This window comes from Manis pentadactyla, chromosome 4, assembly GCF_030020395.1.
Source record: "Manis pentadactyla isolate mManPen7 chromosome 4, mManPen7.hap1, whole genome shotgun sequence".
Classification (NCBI taxonomy): domain Eukaryota; kingdom Metazoa; phylum Chordata; class Mammalia; order Pholidota; family Manidae; genus Manis; species Manis pentadactyla.
Genome location: NC_080022.1, coordinates 171,890,863 through 171,910,989, shown reverse-complemented (window position 1 = coordinate 171,910,989; position 20,127 = coordinate 171,890,863). Strand labels below are relative to the sequence as shown.

The following is a 20,127-nucleotide window of genomic DNA, read 5'->3' as shown; positions in this document are numbered from 1 at the left end:
AAAATTATTAAACTCTAAGTACTAAAATGTTACAAAGGTTTAGAGAGGGCACTTCCTAATGAAGGTTGAAAGAGAACCTAGATTAGACACAATGCTTCTTCTAAGGGAAAGATATCAAATTGTTAACTGGTGATTTCTGAGTGGTGAGATTAAAGACATTTTAATTTCTATTTGTTTCTCTATACTTGCCAAGTTTAAAAAAATATGTATTTGTAAAATAACTTTTCCACTCTTTTATTACCTACATATAAAATACCCAATTCATATAGAATTAAATTTATATATCTGTAAGGATTCAAATAACCTCAAATTTTTCTTTTAAATCTTTCCTATTTGAAAATTTCAAAAATCCATTTATTAAGAACATCTAATTCGAAGGACCTAATAAAGGATAGGCTTGTACTGAGTATTTAACTAATCTGAATGCCCTGTATATTATCTGAAGGAAACTCATGATAAAAATATTAAACACATTAATGCTTATCCACTTTTATCCAGTAAGCACCCCTTCAATTTTGTTTGCTGAATTAGTTTTGTCATTTAAGAAACTCAGAATATTTTTCAATAAAAATTAAAACTAAGATTTGTGATAGGTTATATTAACCCCCATTTCTTTGAAAATATTTTATTTATTACTGTAAATAAGAAAGGTGGTTTCACTGGATATAAGACTTCTGAGACTTCTCTCCTAACCTATCTTCGCTGAAATGAAATGTGTGAATATTTTCAGTTCAGTAGGTCCTGTAAGATATTCCAATTGTCAATTCTTATTTAAAAACTACCAACCATCTTGTTGATATTAAGTGAAATATTCAGGGGAAATGAAAGGAAATGTTAAGACAAAGAAAAGCCCATTTATACTTTGGAAATACTGCCACTTTTTATGCATGTATGAAATGCACATAGAATTGAACATTTATAGTTATGTTGTCATTTTGCTGAAACTTTAATGTAAATAAAGCACAAGGAAAGTTGCAGTAAGACCTCATGTGAGCCTCAACTGAAGCGTCCTCTGTTGGTGTCTCGACCTGGAGGACAATTCTTGGTTCATTTGGAGGCTGAAAGCAATCTTCAAACAGAATTATTATACATCTAGAAACAACTAACATTCTCTCTGGTTCCACCTCTATTTTCAGATGACTGTTTCTTATCTGTACAACCGGTAGGCACAAAGTACAGAAAATACGGATGTTACGATGTTTTCAAATCATACCATGGGTATATCACTGCCTTGGTAGTTGCCAACTGACTGACCCCAAACTGCTTTATAGTCATGCACTTCACTTGAAGTATAAACATGAGCCCTAAAAATCAAGCAGCAACTCAAAGCACTGTAGATTTATTCCACTGTTTCTTTTATTATTTTTAATACTAAATAATCTTATGCATGTCTATTATCAAATACAAACCACCGCAACCAATCTACCATATTAATATAGCCATTATAAGTATTAGTTCAACTCACTTTAAGTGTGATTTGTCTTTATTTTATTCAACACCTCATAAGCATTTTTCCACATTAATACAATCTTTATAGCCATTATTTAAATGGTTGAGTAAGATTTTATTAAGTGGCTTGGTCATAAGCACTTCATTATTTTAGATGGTTAGGTGTTTTAAACCATTATAAACTATGCCATAATTAACAATTTATGCATATTGCTTTTCCTGTATTCAGGATTTCTTTTCTCTAAATTCTCTAAATTCTTTGCTTAACATTTTCAAAGATCAATATATATTTCCTAATTGCTTTCCAAAATGCATTAACAACGGATGAGAGTGCCACTGCACTTCCGCAATGGTATCAGCCCTATGCCAACATTTTACCTGGTTTCGTAGAACATAAAGGCCTTAGTTCATATATTGAAATAAGACTACACCTAAGATACTAATTAGCTCTCTTTAACTCGGAGCCACTAGGTGGAGCTAAAAATACAAATAAAACAGTACCAATATTTCTCTCATAACACTGTGACTGAGATACTATAGGCTTCTCTTTTAGTGATAATTTTGAAGCATAAGAGATGGAACTTTAGACTAAATTTTAAATATGCAAGTTGAAATCAGGCAGATTTATGAATTCTGTACATGGGACAACTACATTTTTCTAAAAATGTATATGTGTTTCTGTCTTCCCATCTTGAATGAGAAACACAATTGAGATAATTTTTAGAGGCAAGTAACTCTTACAGGAGCCAGTAATAAAGACAGCTGTGCCAGAGAAATAGCAACACCTTATTTAGGTGGAGTTTTTAAGAACATATTTTTTTTAATAGAAATGAGGTATTCTATTTTTATCACAAGAACTGTAGAAAGTAGAGGAAAATTTATGGGCCAATTAATGGTCCAGAAGCAATGACGATTTTTAATAGACAAAACCATTAGGCACGTGTTAACTTACAATGGACCTAAGACCGTGCCAGCTGCTGGGAACTTATGGCCCAGGAATTCTGGAACATAGCGTTCCATCCTGGATACAACCGATATCCTGCCGCTACTCAGGACAAACGCCTTTCCTCTCCTTCTTTCTCAAAAGCTTCTACCCTTTGTTCTTTCTCCAACACACACACACACACACAGCCTCAGTACCTTAAAGGACACAAGTGAATTCAGGGATTCTGGTTCTAATATACATGACAAAGAATAAGTAAAATAAATAAAGCTACAGCTAGAAATAATATTTTCAGCCTGACTCTTCATCTGTGTAAAACTGGTTTTACCTTCTCTTTTCTAGTAATGCATCAATCTGTACAGTTTCAGACCAGGGATGAATGAATAAAGTATATTCCTGATCCCTTTTCCTTGTCTCTCTCAAGCAATTACTAAAGTTTTTTCCTTCACTATCCGAGTTTCTCTCCAATTTCTTTAGGTACAACTAGGTACACAAAAGAAGGGAGGAAGACGGAGCCAGAGCTATCCTTTTACAATTCAACTGTCTTCACATAACTCCACATCATTCCTCTAGCAATTACTACTTAAGTATATTCCTTTAATACATCACACTCATTAAGTTTAAGGTTCATTACTGAATCAGTAATTTTAAAGAAACAGAAAACACTACCAAAACTAGAATTAAGGAAATATGGTATTGTGAAAACAATCTAATGCCACCTCTGTCATCACGAAAATATATTTATGAAATGATTTTGATGAAAGCAAATCCTGGCACAATTACTTTTTTCTCTTACGTATACCTGTTGTTTTAAAAGTGTCTTGCGGAGGGAGACCCTCCGTTTCAGCTCCCGAAACTCTTGAGCGTGTTGTGCCTCAGCCTGCATTTTGATCTTGCTCTGAAGTTCAGTCAACAGCTCCAGTTCCTGCTGCAGCTGCGTTTTCAAAGCCTGGCGCTCTGCCTCCTGTGCTTCATCCAAATGCGGCTGAAAGAGAGAAAGAAAACAGATATATCCTCCTGTGAACTATCTTTTCATGACCTACGGAAAGGAGGAGGTGTCAGTTAAGGCAGACTACTCTTCTATAGGGCACAACTGTTCTCTTTTACATCTTGGAGTAAACATCTCTGGAAAAGGAAAACAGCAACCGATGACGGCATTATAAGAATAAAGCTATCATAAGCTATTTGGATGATGCCTAAGTAATCATTATTTTTTAAAGAAAAACATAGAATCTGATTGATATAAGACTGGGAATCTCTTCTCTCCAATGGAAATAACTACAGAACAGGGACAAGCATGCCACAGCTTATGGGCCAAATCTGAACAGCTACCTGATGTTTTGTTTTTGATTTTCAATAGTCCACTAATTAGGAATGGTTTTTTACATTCTGAAATGGTCACATTTTAAATGGCTATGTAAGTACCCACATAATAACCTCAATTTTTCCTCCTAAAATATTTACTATCTGGCCCAGTAAGAAAAAGTCTGTAAACTTACATAGCAAATATTTTGTACCTGCACTCAAATGTGACCATCTGGATTCCCGATAAAGTACTACTTTTTGAACACTGCTTAACAAAGTTGCTTCTCCAATCTTGATACACTGTTGGTATATGTACTAAACCTCTGCAAGGCACCAGCAGAGAGCCTATGTGGAACCTCATGACCAAGTGTATCAAAGAGAATTATACATGCATCCTGCATATTTCCAAGCAATGCTGAGAACAAGAAGAATATGGATCAGCATCACTATTTCCCAAGGTGCAGCAGAGTTTTCATTTCCAACTTAATATTTCAATTGTTGGGATTTTATTCAGGTGGTGGAAGGAAAGGGGCACTAAATTTGTTTTGCCTAAGTAAAATAAACTTACAGCTCGAGTGGAGAGCATTTCATTAATGTTGTGGTCATACTGCTCAGTTAAGATGGCTAAGTTTTGGGTCTGCTTCTCCTTAGGGTTTACTCTTTAGCACCGTGAGCAAAGACCTGAAAGTCAGCTAACTAATCTTTCAAAGGTCAAAGAAAAGTTATGAGGCAAGAGAAGGGACAACCCTTCTTGTGGTAATGATAACAGACATGAACTACATAAACATTTTTGAAATAAAATAATTTGAGTTCAGAAACAGAATAACTCTGGCTTTAAATCACAGGTTAATTATTCTGTGAACTCAAGTTTCAACAAAACTTAGTAAGATGAGATATATTTTATAAGGTATACCCATCAAGCCTACAAGTAACAACACTCATTTGCTACACAAAGGCAGAACCTATAGTTGAAATTATTTACCTCAATATATATACTGCCAGATATTGAATGGTTGACTAAGTGTGCAAATGCATGTATGACCAAACACTCTTGTCAAGGAACTAGTTCACACTCTTTGCTCCCATACTACAAAATCAAATATATATCCTTTTCTGCATTTTACACCAATTGAGGTACTAAGTCATAGTCATGTACCTTTATTCTGTGAAGGGTCAAGAAATGTCTAGCTAGAAATACAAACTCTTGATTTAGTTACACTTAGCACTGCTCTTAAATACTGCCCTTGGTTAATAAAATTCCTCCAAGTTAGCCAGAAATGGAACAATGAAATTTAGAATTCTCTTCTGACTTTGTGTAACAGCCTCCATTCTTTAAAAAGCTTTTAAATATTCAAATATATTGCCAAGAAAACTGTAGTCACTCCATATCACTAGCTAATGACAAGAAAGAATGCCCTGAAAAATTTTTTCAACAAGATTAATACTTATACCAAGAATAAACTATATTCCTCAATGTTTCACTCAAGTGAAAGCAGGATAAACATGTTCCAGTTGTTTCTTACTCACTTAATACTGACAAAACGTCACCTAATGGCAGATGAAGAAATGGCAGATAAACAATAGGTGTTTACCAAAGTCATTCCTCAGAAATGGTGCCCCAATGTCTACAAATACTGTCAGCTTACCTAAGTGTGCAAACTGAAGTCCTCCTATCCCCCTTAAAGTCTTGGAGAAAGTTGGAATAGTTGCAACTATTGAAGTTGAACTACTACTTAGTAAATACAAATTTACCTTCAGAAGTTGCAACTATTACGTAAATGAAATGACATGATGTTAAAATAGAGTCTGTTTTCTCCAAGAAGGGACTAGGGTTACCAAAAAGGAAGGGGTTGGGGAATGTGGGTGGGGAGGGAGGGAGAAGGGGATTAAGGGGCACTATTACTAGCACTCACAATATAGTGGGGTCACGGGGAATGCAGCACAGCACGGAGAAGACAGTAATAACTTTATAGTGTCTTACTACGCTGATGGACAGTGACTGCAGTGGGTTGGGGGGGACTTGATAGTGTGAGTGAATGTTGAAACCACAATGTTGCTCATGTGAAACCTTCTTAAGGTTGTTTATCAATGATACCTTAATTTAAAAAAAAGAGTCTGTTTTGTTCAAATTGTACAAGTAGATAGATATATACAACTAAGAGGGAATGGTGATTTTGTTTCCCACTAAAGTAACAGAACAATTTCTTTTACGGAAAGTCTTGAGCTTATGTATCATGAGAAGGACGCTTTCTATCTGAAGTCTGACTATGAGTGTGAGACATTATTTTTCCCCTTGATTTTTTAACAGTATCTGTGAAAATCAGACTAGTGTCTACAAGCTTTCAAACTGAGAAGGCTGCCACAACAGGGAACCAAAATGAAGGGTTAAACAGTAAACAACTCACCTATTCCAAGCCCCAGAGAAATGAAGTCCTATCAGATTTATGGTCTGACCAAAGAAAACTAAACAAGCTTTCAGTTCGGTTTACTTCTGGGTGCTGCTCACTTTAAAACTGTAATTCATTTTATAGACATGCTTTAAATATCTTTTGGTGAGAACCTCTACTATGTAACCGCTACAAAGACAAAATAAATCTGGAAAATCATTATGAATTCTGATTGTGATAAGCATTAACTAATGACGGTTATGAGGGTAGTCAATGTACGAGCCACTCTGTAAATGATGTTCATTAGCTGTTTTGAAGATACAGCAAAGTATAAAATTTTACTTAGATTCACAAGAAAGGGTAAATCTTAGCTTTGCTTCTGTGTTTTGTTCAGGACAACTTGTATGAATGGAGTTGAATAGGAATCAGAGATACCACTAGGTATGGTTTAGCTTCTGGTTTGGACACAGATTACTTCTGTGAGTGAATTTCACTTCACTTCAGGGGAGTTATTCAGGTAAGTGTTGTTACCTGATAGTTTGATAGTTAAATTGTCAAAGAGATTGAAAAAGGGGGTAAAGAAGATACTGTGGAACTGGGGGTTTATTGGATGTAAACACAAGTTTACAATGTGCAGACATGTACAGATTAACTGAGGTACTACTGTGGGTGACAACATATATAGTGGGACGTTTTGGTTTTTTTTTATTAAGATTCATGTGATTATACTTCACATATTTATTACAAGTTATAAAATTAGAAAATTCCTTGGAATTGTTAACTCTGGTTGATTTTGGTAGAGGGGGCTGGACCAGGTGGCCTAAAGAACAAGGAGAGGGAAAGCTTTAACTTTATAATAAATACACTTTGGCATCTTTTGAATTTTGTATCATATAAATAAATTTCTCTATCAAAGCAAATACAAAATTTAAGGTTCTTTGATATGTATGAAACACTTGTCTTTCCTTATTTGTCTACAAGAGAGCATGTAATACCTTGCTTCACTCTGATGTACTAATTAAAAAAATACACTCCAACTACACATGCCCTGGTCTTACTTATGTTACCAAACACAGAAAGAATGGGAGTAACAGTGTGATAATTCCACTATTCCTCTAAAGATGAGTATTGACAGTGAAGGGAGAGGGGGTAAAAAGGCATTTTTCATTCATTGGTTTCTGTACTAATTAAGAACTTACTGCCTCTTTTGGATACAAATCACATTCAGAGGAAATAAGATTCCAAAACTATAAAACTTGGAACAACAGAGAGAAGCCAGCAGGTTAGGATGTTGATATGTAGATTGTAGTATCAACACTGGACATTTGGGTACACTTAAAATGAGAATTTTGAATCTTATTTATGACACTTCCCACAGTTAAAAAGTTCGGGCCATGTTTTGGTTCTCTGCTGAGAAATACACAAGCAGAAGTCTGCAGCTGTAGACCTTCTACACCAACACTAACCCAACATGCTTAAAATGAAAAGAAGAAAAGCTTATTCAATTTCTTTATGACAGACACCTGGCTTAGACTTTTACTGTTTACATGGTGCCTTTTATCTGTTCTCCTTTGCCAAGAAGCTTAGGCTAAAGGTACCTTCAGACTCTCAGGCTGCTGTCGAACCTGCATGACATGCGTCCGCCTTAGTTCTCGCTCTCTCCGTTTATTATGCTCCAGCTGGTCAGTGAGCTCGGCTTGATGCTGCAGCCTCATCAACTCACAGCGCATCTTCTGCACTGTGTTGAGGTGGCGGAACTCCAGTTCTTGCGTGGATTCATGCTGTCGCAGTAGCATTGCGTGCTCTAAGTCCTTTTGAGCCTGCCTTTTATTTAATTCCTAATCCATAAAAAAAGACAAAGGCATAATTTGATGATGTACAATGCCAGGAGAAAAAAATCCTAAGAAACAGAATAACCAGGATATAGATGTAATCCTCTGATTCAGTAATGGCTGCACAGTGAATTTTAGAGTTTTATTACTGGAACTGTAGAAAATGGGCAATTAGTAGCACAATTGCCTTATCTGTTCATTTACTATTTATACTACTTTTAGCAATAAGCTTAAGACATATGAAATCTGCCCCAAGAGACTTAACGTCCTTTCTACTCTCTTTCCATCATTTACGTTTCCTAATTTTGTATCTGAACAGGATTTCTAAGTCATCCTTTGACTTTCTTCAGAGTATACATTCAATTCTATTCCATGCAGTATACCCAGTATAGTGCAGTGGTTAAGAACACAAGACTCTAGGGCTAGGCTGCCTGTTTCTAAATCCTGGCTCTGCTACTGACAAGCAGTGAGTCCTTGGGTTAATTACTTAAACTCTCTGTGCTTCCATTTCATTACTTCTCAAATGGAGACCATAACATAGCTGTTTCATAAAATTAACGTGAGGGTGAAATGAGTTCATAAGTGGAAAGCTGTCAGAATACCTACCTCATGATCAATAAATGTTACTACAGTTTTTTTCAGTTTAAAAGATCAAATGTACAAAACACACACATACACTCACACACACTCTCTCTCTTTTACTATGTAGAAGGAAGTCAGACGTGCCCCCTTTGCCTCTGCAGCCCCTTCTCCAGGGGCCAACATTTGGTGCATATGTTTCCCAACCTTCCCCACGCTTATCATGACACAACTATTACACAAAAACATACAGTTTTAAAATTGAATAACAATATATATTATAGGCATATAATATGCTTTCTTTACCTAAAAATATAATGGACAAATACATATTTAAAAAAATTTGTTTATAGGAAGCTTCTGCTTTCTGATGCCATAGTTTTTCTATTTTTTGCTTTATGACAAATTTTCAATAAACATCTACACATGATACACCATATAATTATGTTACTATTTCTTTAGGATAGAATTCTAGAAGCGGATTCGATGGGTAGAAGATACAGGCAAATTAAATTGTTAAAGCTGCTGAATTATGCTCCACAATGGCAGGGTCAATTTATATTCTTACCAACATTGACCACTTTCCCATGCACTACTAGGACTCACCAATTTTTTAGACCGATCTTATCTAATTGGTGCAATTGTCTTAATTTGAATTTCTTTAATTATTAGTGAATTTGAATAATTATGTTATACTTGAAGTTTCTTTGAAGCCACTCTTGGAAATAAATTGATCTATGCTCATAGGTATACCTGATAATGAGTACCGTTGTTTTCATTGGCATAAGTTTCCACATATTCCCAATGAATAATTTCATGATTATAAAATTATGTTAAATGGTAGTATATACCTTCATGGCACCCATTGTGGATGAAAAGGCATAAGTTATCCAATTAATTTTCTCATATTTAAAAACTAACACTTCTTTCATTCATGGATTTAATATTTATTAAATATTTACTTAATATATATTTATTGAATACCTATTATGGGCCAGCCACTAGCTACAAGGCCTGGATATATCTAGCCACTGTATATAAAAGCCCTGAACAGAACCTGGGACTTGATCTAACTTCCATTCTACTTCGGGAGAGAGAGATCCCCATAAAAAGTATGTGCACGTATGTGTGTGTGTGTGTGTGTGTGTGGTGTGTGTGTGTGAGAGAGAGAGAGAGAGGAGCGCAAGAATATTTAAAGAAGGGAGGAGGATTTGGAGATATATTCTTCCCTGGAAACCCAACCCACATGGTTCACCTTCTCCCTCACTTCATATCTCCTCAATTCTGATCTCCAAATCCTCCTCCCTTCTTTAAATATTCTTCCAGGGAAGAAGAAGAAAAATAGGCAAAGGCAAGCAGAGGCGCTCTAAGGCCCTGAGGGTGGGATGTGACTGACATATTTTCAGGAAGATTCTAATTTCACACCATTTAAACATACCTCTCTGAGAAGGTCCTGTTCCAAGTTATGGCACCCAAGTAACAACTTTCTTTTGAAGCGACGGCAGTGCAGCTCTAGGTACCGTTTCTGATGCTGAAGAAGATTGGTCTTCTCCTCTTCTTGGAAATGCTGGATGTTCTGTTTCTGCTTTGAAAGCCATTCCTGTTTTTCTTTTCTTGGGGTGCTCTTGTTTCCATTCAGCTCCTGGCAAGATAAAAAACAACTGAGTTCAAAATACATAAAAATTAACTACATGAATATACTATTTGGTAGCTGGTAATCTTCAGTAAAAGAACTTAATTTGTGCCCTCTCTCATGGGCAGGCAGGGCAATGACCTTAAAGGAGGTAGGTAGTATTTTTCTGTTTCTGGAGTTATCCATGAAGCAGGACAAGGAAAGAGAAAACATACACTAGAAAACATGCATACTTTTTAGCTTTGCACAGCTATATTTAGGATGGCTCGTAGGTTTGAAAGCGCGCAATGATTGGTGAATGAAGTAAAACATTTTTCTTTAAAGTTCTCCCAAAAAGGGGAAGAAGACAGTGCTTTCAAGTAAAAATCACATATGAATTAAAATTAAGGTTAAAATATAGTTATGTCTCACTTCTTGGCTTTCAACAATAGAAATACTAAGTTTTTGGCAAAGTTAAGGATGGGCTCTGTATAAAAGACCAGAAATTAAATGGAAAATAAACAAAACCACAGGAAAATAGAGACCTTTTTGAATAGATTTAATCTTCATCACTATAACCACTGAACAAGGAAGACCAATGTTTTTCTACAGCATTTTAAATATCATCTCGCAAACTACCTAAAAAATTTTATTTATACTGGTCAAGATGAGAATATTGACAATACATTCAATGATGCAAACCCAAGGATGCTAATACTAGTATATTTCAACCTAAAATGCATCAACCTTGCAGAGAATATAAATCAGCCATCTTTCCTAGGTCTAAGATGATTTTTTAGAGACTGTTAACCTTATGGTTCTTCATGTGTTGTTCAAGAAAGAAACTGATTATTCATTACTTTCATTGATAAGATATTCAAACACATAAAAATAAAAAGCACATAAGCTTGTAGTTCTCAACTTAAGGATGTCAATGAGAAGACAGGGATAATACAGGCATATACAGAAAGAATCACTTGGCTATGTTTTTCAAAATCTTTGGCCAAGGAAATTTCCCACCCACTATGACTATGGTATGTCCCTTCCTCTATACTGATAATAATCATTCTAAATGAACACACACACACACACACACAGACATACACAGACACAAAACTACCTTCTAAAAGAAAATGAGCTTATTAGTTAGACTATGAATTATATGCTTAAAGGATTATCTACACCAACACATTCATTTATAAAACTAAAACCTGATTTCACTAGGAAACAACTATAGAACTGCATTTTGTTGGATATTTATTTACAGTTGGGAATCCTGTTTACCATCTTTTCAAATCCCATGTTCTAGTATTGAGTTTAGCTTTTAGATTACAGTAATGGGAATACATAGCAGGTTACACTCTTTAAAGTTGGAAAAATCTTACCAATGAACCTCACTCGGCAGGGTATATATAGCAAGGCTTTGTGCCACCAATGTCCTTAATAAGACTTATATATCTAATTATAGGTCAAATTCCTATACACAAGAAAGCACTGTACCAAAGAGATTATGGTTATTTTATCAAGATTAATTTATCTGCGTGCTAATAATTAATTACATGGACTAAAAATTTCAGTCCATCAGTCTGTAAAAGAGGGTGTAAACTGGGGAAGTCTTGGTGGGTGGGGAATTTCCTTGGCAAAAGATTTTGAAAAACAGCCAAATGATTCTTTGTGTATACGCCTGTATTATCTCTGTCTTCTCATTGACATCCTTCAGTTGAGACCTACAAGTTTATGTGCTTTTTATATTTATATGTTTGAGTATCTTATCCACAAAAGTAATAAAGAATTGGTTTCTTTCTTGAGTAACAGGTGAAGAACCATAAGGGCAATAGTCTCTGAAAAATCATCTTTACCTACGAAAGATGGCTGATTTATATTCTCTGCAATATAATAAATATGCTATAGTTGACACATATCATTTTCCTGTCCTGACCGCTATCCTGAATAATAATCCCCTTTCAGAAATTGCCTTAGGACAACATGGCTTTCCTCAGTTAGACTAGATCTGCGATAAAAATAAGTTCAAGAAAGCAGCACATAAAGGGCAAACACACATGAAATCCTGTAGCCATAAAGACATAATTAGCATGCTTTCCTATTAAAGAAAATGGGATGAGAAGAAATGCCTCTTATCCTTATTCTGTGTTAAAATCAGAATAAGAACAAATTATTGTAATCTGAGCCCAAAGTAAGAAGGTATGATTTACTTTTAAAGGAAGAGATGTATGGCTCTTTTTCACAGCTAAAATATATTTATTTCTAGTGACTCAGTTACTTAATAAGTAATAAGCTTAGGAAAGCTACTATAAATAAAAGCTTTATAAAATAATTCACATTTTCAAGAGATCACTCTTTTTAGATCCCACTCAACTGAGGATCTCAGCCATTGAAAAGTAATAGGTTATAATCAATGTCCTCACTTAAACTGATATATTGTTAGTGGCCACAAACAAAAGAAAAATTTATCTTAATGGTTCTCTGAGTAGATCAATGTTGGATATAATCAGTAAGCAGGTAAGTGGCTTGAAAATTTTTATAAAGTAAATACCTCCTTAAGCTGTTCCTTTCGAAGTTTGTATTCTCTCTTCTGGGACTTCAAAAGGCTATTCAGTTCTTTCTTCTGCTCAGCCTGAATACGTTGTTGAAATTTTTTCTCCTCGCTGGACATCACTTTACACTATAGGAAAATTTTTAGATGGATCAAATTAGCTAAGCAGCTAAGCTTCAAAGCAGCAGTTTAATACACATTAGCAAGGATATTTCCTCCCACCTAGGAATATAAAACCAGTATAATCATTACCAAAACAAGAATATCCAATAAATTATTAACAAGTATTACTCAGCATCGTTATGATTTGAATTTCAGAGAACCACTAAAATGGAACTCATCTTTAAAATGCTGATCTTTTACAGGGTCAGTGTTTTCACCATTTCCCCCCCATTTAACTAGAGTATGCTGCCCGACCCCCCCCACTAATAAAACAAAACCAATGTAATTAAGTTATGACCTTTTATCTAGCTTGACTTGTGTATTAACTACTAAAAGCATACTGCTGACTTACCAACATCATGAACAGATATTCGCACATATTCTGTATGTTGTATAAATTATATACTGTATTCTTACAATAAAGAAAGCTAGAAAAAAGAAAATGATCTTTTAAACTGTCTCCCAAAACATTTTCCAAGAACTATATTGAAAAAAAAATGTGTATAAATGGGCCTGTGCAGTTCAAACCTATGTTATTCAAGGGTGAACTATACATATTCATTGTAGAACATTTAGGAAATACAGAAAAACACAAAGAAGAAAAATCTTGCATGATTTTACCACACAGAGATAACCAATATAAACATTTTGGTGCATACCCTTCCTAATTTTTTCTAGGCATGTATAGATATTGATATAAATATATAAAACAAATCTAAAATCATATTGTACATCCTGTTTCATGAATTCCTTTCCTAAAAATGTTAGTATCTACCTCTTTACAAAGTATTCAAGAAAGTACACCAAACAGGATTCTAAATATTTCTACATTCTTTTGCCACATTATTTCAAAATCAAATATTCATTTACACCAGAAATTATTTTGCTAAATTCTCTATTACTGTGAGAGAGTGATTCTTCTTTTTTTGCAGGGAAGGGTGAACTGGGTAGCTATCAATGCCCCAGGGCAGACTAGCCAGACATATTTGAAGATATGGTGTAAATTTATTGAGAAGTTTGCATTTTACTTGACAACTGTGATTATCAAAATAAATTGAAACTAATGGGACACCAAGGAAATTAGAAACCAGTTTTCACAAAAGACTCCTAAAAAAATGCACCTTTATCATACAGCAGAATGATACTTATTTGTAGTAAACAAATGGGCTAAATGTGAATCTGAAACCTTCTTAATTCCTCTTAATTTAACATTCTCTGTATATTACAGTACTCTTCAATTCTTCTGATATAAAAATGCTACTATAAATTTAAGGTTTCCAAAAAGTACATAGAGAATGATGAATTTTTTTAAAAACCTGAATCACCTACTAACTGATTTATCAAACTCCTCAGATAACCAAAGTACCCAAGGCCTAGGAACAGAATACTTAACGACTTTTTTTTCATTAAGATATCATTGATATACACTCTTATGACGGTTTCACATGAAAAATAATGTGTTACTACATTCACCCACATATATCATCGAGTTCCCCCCATAGGCGATTGCAGTCACTGCCCATCGGTGTTGTAAGATGCCACAGTCACTACATGTCTTTTCTGTGCTACACTGTCTTCCCCATGATCCCCCCCACACCATGTGTACTGATCGTAATAGCCCTCAATGCCCTTCTATCTCCCTCCCCAACTGCCCTCCCGCACCCCTTCCCTTTGGTAACCACTAGTTCCTTCTTGGAGTTTGTGAGTCTGCTGCTTTGTTCCTTCAGTTTTGCTTCGTTGTTATACTCCACAAATAAGGGAAATCATTTGGTACTTGTCTTTCTCTCCCTAACATATTTCACTGAGCATAATACCGTCTAGCTACATCCATGTTGCTGCAAATGGTAGGATTTGTTTCTTTCTTATGGCTGAATAGTATTCCATTGTGCATATGTACCACTTCTTCTTTATCCATCCATCTACTGATGGACACTTAGGTTGCTTCCATATCTTGGCTATTGTAAATAGTGCTGTGATAAACACAAGGGTGCATATGTCTTCTTGAATCTGACAACTTTTTTTCTCTGGGTAAATTCCTAGGAGTGGAATTCACAGGCCAAATGGAATTTCTATTTTTAGTTTTTTGAGGAACCTCCATATTGCTCTCCACAATGGTTGAACTAGTTTACATTCCCACCAGCAGTGTAGGAGGGATCCGCTTCCTCTGCATTCTAGCCACCATTTGTTGTTCCTAGTCTTTTCGATGTTGGCCATGCTAAATGGTATGAGGTGATATCTCATTGTGCTTTTAATTTGCATTTCCCTGGTAATTAGTGATATGGAGCATCTTTTCAAGGGCCTCTTGGCCATCTGAATTTCTTCTTTGGAGAAGCGTCTGTTCATATCCTGTGACCATTTTTTAATTGGGTTATTTGCTTTTTGGGTGTTGAGGCATGTGAACACTTTACATATTTTGGATGTTAATCACTTGTCAGATATGTTGTTTACAAATATATCCTCCCATACTATAGGACGCCTTTTTGTTCTGCTGATGGTGTCCTTTGCTGTACAGAAGCTTGATCTAGTCCCATTTGTTCATTTTTGCTTTTGTTTCCCTTGCCCAAGGAGATGCGTCCAGGAAAAAGTTGCTCATGTTTATATTCAAGAGATTTTGCATATGTTGTCTTCTAAGAGTTTTATGGTTTCATGACTTACATTCAGGTCTTTGATCCATTTTGAATTTACTTTTGTGTATGGGGTTAGACAATAATCCAGTTTCATTCTCTTGCATGTAGCTGTCCAGTTTTGCCAACACCAGTTGTTGAAGATGCTGTCATTTCCCCATTGTATGTCCATGGCTCCTTTATGGTATATTAATTAACCACATTTGCTTGGGTTTATATCTGGGATCCCTAGCCTGTTCCATTGGTATTTGGATCTATTCTTGTGCCAGTACCAAACTGCCTTTGCAGTAGAGGTTGAAGTTGGGGAGCATAATCTGCCCCCTGCTTTATTCTTCCTTCTCATGATTGCTTTGGCTATTTGGGGTCTTCCGTGGTTCCATATGAATTTTAGAACTATTTGATCTAGTTCACTGAAAAATGCTATTGGCATTTTGATAGGGACTGCACTGAATCGGTAGATTGCTTCAAGCAGGGTGGACACTTTGACAATACTAATTCTTCCTATCCATGAGCAAGGGATGTTATTTCCATTTATTGGTATCTTCTTTTTATTGAATGTCTTGTAGTTTTCAGGGTATAGGTCTTTCACCTCCTTCGTTAGGTTTATCCCTAGGCATTTTATTCTTTTTGATGCAATTGTGAATGGAATTGTTTTCCTGATTTCTCTTTCTGCTAGTTCATCATGAGTGTATAGGAATGCAAGAGATTTCTGTGTATTAATTTTGTATCCTGCCACTTTGCTGAATTCAGTTCTTAGTACTAGTAGTTTAGGGGTGGATTCTTTAAGGTTTTTTATGTATAATATCATGTCATCTGCAAACAGTGACAGTTTATTATTTTTTTGTGTTGTCTGATTGCTGTGACTAGGACCACCAGTACTATGTTGAATAAAAGTGGAAAGAGTGGGAATCCTTCTCTTGTTCCCGACTTAGAGGAAAAGCTTTCAGCTTCTCACTGTTAAGTATGATGTTGGCCTTGGGTTTGTCATATATGGCCTTTACTATGTTGAGGTACTTGCCCTCTATACTCATTTTGTTGAGATTTTTTACCATGAATGGATGTTGAACTTTGTCGATTGCTTTTTCAGCTTCTATGGAGATGATCATGTGGTTTTTCTCCTTATTTTAGTTAATGTGGTGGATGATGCTGATGGATTTTCAAATGTTGTACCATCCTTGCATCCCTGGAATAAATCCTACTTGATCATGATAGACGATCTGTTTGATATATTTTTCATTATGATTTTGTTGAGTGTTTTTGTGTCTATGTTCACCAGGGATATTGGTCTATAATTTTCTTTTTTTGTGGTGTATTTGCCTAATTTTGGAATTAGAGTGACGCTGGCCTCATAGAATGAGGGTGGAAGTATTCCCTCCTTGCCTACTTTTTGGAAAGCTTTAAGGAGGATGGGTATTAGGTTTTCACTAAATGTCTGATAAAATTCAGCAGTGAAGGCATCTGGTCCAAGAGTTTTATTTCTAGGTAGATTTTCATTACCAGTTCAGTTTTGCTGCAGGTAATTGATCTGTTCAGATTTTCTGTTCCTTTCTGGGTCTGCCAAGGAAGGTTGTACTTTTCTTGAAAGTTGTTCACTCCTTCTGGGTTATGAAGTTTCTAAGCATACAATTTTTCACCGTATTCTCTAATAATTCTTTGTATTTCTGTAGTGCCCATACTGATTTTTCCTTTCTCATTTCTAGACACTCTTTTTTTCTTGATAAGTCTGGCTAGGGGTTTTTCTATTCTGCTTATTTTCTCAAAGAACCAGCTCCTGCTTTCATTGATTCTATTGTTTTATTCTTCTCAATTTTATTTAAGCCTGCTCTGATCTTTATTATGTCCCTCTTCTACTGACTTTGGGCCTCATTTGTTCTGCTTTTTCTAGTTTTGTTAATTGTGAGTTTAGACTGTTCATATCGGATTTTTCTTCTTTCCTGAGGCAGGCCTCTATTGCAATATACTTCCCTCTTAGCACAGCCCTAGCTGCATCCCACAGATTTTGCATTGCTTGATCTGTTTTTATTTGGTCATTGATCCATTGATTATTTAGGAGCATGTTGTTAAGCCTCCATGGGTTTGTGGGTCTTTTCATTTTCTTTGAGTAATTTATTTCTAGTTTCATACCTTTGTGGTCTGAGAAGCTGGTTGGTTCAATTTCAATATTTTTGTATTTACTGACATTCTTTTTTGTAGTCTAGTATATAATCGATTCTTGAAAATGTTCCATGTGCACCTGAGAAGAATGTGTATCCTGCGGCTTTTGGGTGGAGCATTCTGTAGATATCTGTTAGGTCCATCTGTTCTAATGTGTTGTTCAGTGCCTCTGTTTCCTTACTTATTTTCTGTCTGGTTGATCTGTACTTTGGAGTGAGTGGTGTGTTGAAGTCTAAAATGAATGCATTGCATTCTATTTCCTCCTTTAATTCTGTTAGTATCTGTTTCACATATGTAGGTGCTCCTGTGTTGGGTGCATAGATACTTATAATGGTTATATCCTCTTGTTGGACTGACCCCTTTATCATTATGTAATGTCCTTCTTTGTCTCTTGTGGCTTTCTTTGTTTTGAAGTCTACTTTGTCTGATACAAGTACTGTAACTCCTGCTTTTTTCTCCCTATTGTTTTCATGAAATATCTTTTTCCATCCCTTCACTTTTAGTCTGTGTATGTCTTTGGGTTTGAGGTGAGTCTCTTTTAGTGGCATATAGATGGGACTTGCTTTTTTATCCATTCAGTGACTCTGTGTCTTTTGATTGGTGCATTCAGTCCATTTCCATTTAGGGTGATTATCAAAAGGTATGTACTTATTGCCATTGCAGGCTTTAGACTCGTGGCTACCAACGGTTCAAGGGAAACTTCCTTACTATCTAAGAGTCTAAGCTCACTTAGTGTGCTATTACAAACACAATCTAAAGGTTCTTTTTTTTCTCCTCCTTTTTCTTCCTCCTCCATTGTTTATATATTAAGTATCATATTCTGTACTCTTTGTCTATCCCTTACCCTACTTTGGGATAGTTGATTTAATTTTGCATTTCCTTAGTAATTAATTGTTCTGCTTTCTTTAATGTGGTTTTATTACCTCTGGTGACAGCTATTTAGCCTTAGGAACACTTCCATCTATAGCAAGATACACTGCGGAGACAGTTTGTGGGAGGTAAATACTCTCAGCTTTTGCTTATCTGGAAATTGTTTGATCCCTCCTTCAATGTTAAATGATAATCTTGCCAGGTAGAGTATTCTTGCTTCTGCTTCATTGCATTAAATATATCATGCCACTCCCTTCTGACCTGTAAGGTTTCTGCTGAGAGGTCTGACGATAGCCTGATGGGTTTTCCTCTGTATGTGATCTTTTCTCTCTCTCTGGCTTCTTTTAATACTCTGTCCTTACCCTTGATCTTTGCCATTTTAATTATTATATGTTTTGGTGTTGTCTATCTTGGCTCCCTTGTGTTGAGAGATCTGTGCACCTCCACGGCCTGAGAGACTATCTCCTTCCCCACATTGGGGAAGTTTTCAGCAATTACCTCCTCAAAGACACTTTCCCTTTTCCTCTCTTCTTCTTCTGATACCCCTATAATACGAATATTGTCCCAGTTGGATTGGTCACACAGTTCTCTCAATATTCTTTCATTCCTAGAGATCTTTTTTTCTGTGCCTCAGCTTCTTTGCATTCCTCTTCTTCAATTTTTTTCATTTATCGTCTCCTCCACCATATCTAATCTGCTTTTAAATCCCCACATTCTATTCCATAATGAATGGATCTCTGCTCTTTATTCGTTCCTGCATTCTTGAGTATTTTTCTGTACCTGCATGGATGTGTTTATGATTTTTTAAATCTCTTTTAGGAAGATTGATGAGTTCATTTTCACTTGACCCCTTTTCTGGTGTTCTGGGGATTTTGGTTTGAACCAGGTTCCTTTGACATTTCATATTTGTATGTGGCACCATCTAGGACCCTGAAGGCATACTCCCTGCAGTTACTTAGCCCATGGAGTGATGTCAGGGGTCTCAGAGGAGCGGCGCTGGTGACTGGGGGTTGGGAAGAGCTGTTTCCTGCTTCCCAGATACTGTACGTCTCTACACAGCCAGAATAGTCGGCCAAACACACAGGTGTAACCCTCTATGCTTTGCATTTGTAACTGCTGTAGGCAGGACCTCCTTGTGGCTGGACTGATGCCAGGGCAGGGGCAGATGGTTTGTAAGCCAGTGCCAGCCTGCCAGAAGGTGCAGCAGGCTGCATATCATGGTGGAAGGCCTCGGAGCTGTATAGCTAGCCAGGGGGATGGAGTGCCTGAAGTTCCTGAAAAGTTCCCAACCTGCTGGGCAGAGTGCACCTGGACAATTTTGTTTACCTGTCCTTTTTCCTGAGCAGCAAGCCCTGTGCAATCTTTGCTCATTTAGTAGCCCTCTCACTGTTAGGAAGTCTCTCAGACTGCCTGCCTTTCTTTTGTCCCAGAGCAGCTGGATGTGAATCCCTGTTTTCCACAACAGCTGGAATCTCAGTCTGTCCAAGTTCTCTTCCTGTCTTAGCTTTCCAACCCCACTAATCTCCAGAGCACCATGCAATATAGGTTCTTGCTCCCACAGCAGATCTCCAGGGCTGCGTATTCAGCAGTCCTAGGCCTCCACCCTGTCTCCACTCCATTTCTCTTCCTTCTGCCAGTGAGCTGGGGTGGGAGAAG

General features: G+C 36.3%; 2 protein-coding genes across 2 annotated transcripts in view; one reads left to right on the top strand and one right to left on the bottom strand.

The window, feature by feature from the left end:
- The window catches only part of LOC130683271 (formin-like protein 1), a gene marked incomplete at its 5' end in the record, with an annotated part of 44,737 nt that extends 38,127 nt beyond the window's left edge, over positions 1–6,610 (top strand). Inside the window, one exon of the mRNA XM_057499528.1 lies at positions 6,006–6,610. The remainder of the gene's footprint in view (positions 1–6,005) is intronic.
- LOC130678900 (serine/threonine-protein kinase TAO1-like) overlaps positions 1–20,127 on the bottom strand; it is a 60,621-nt gene that overhangs the window by 5,881 nt on the left and 34,613 nt on the right. The window contains 4 exon segments of the mRNA XM_057501528.1: positions 3,195–3,377; positions 7,683–7,922; positions 9,934–10,137; positions 12,662–12,790. Of these exon segments, the coding sequence (XP_057357511.1) occupies positions 3,195–3,377; positions 7,683–7,922; positions 9,934–10,137; positions 12,662–12,790 (756 nt within the window).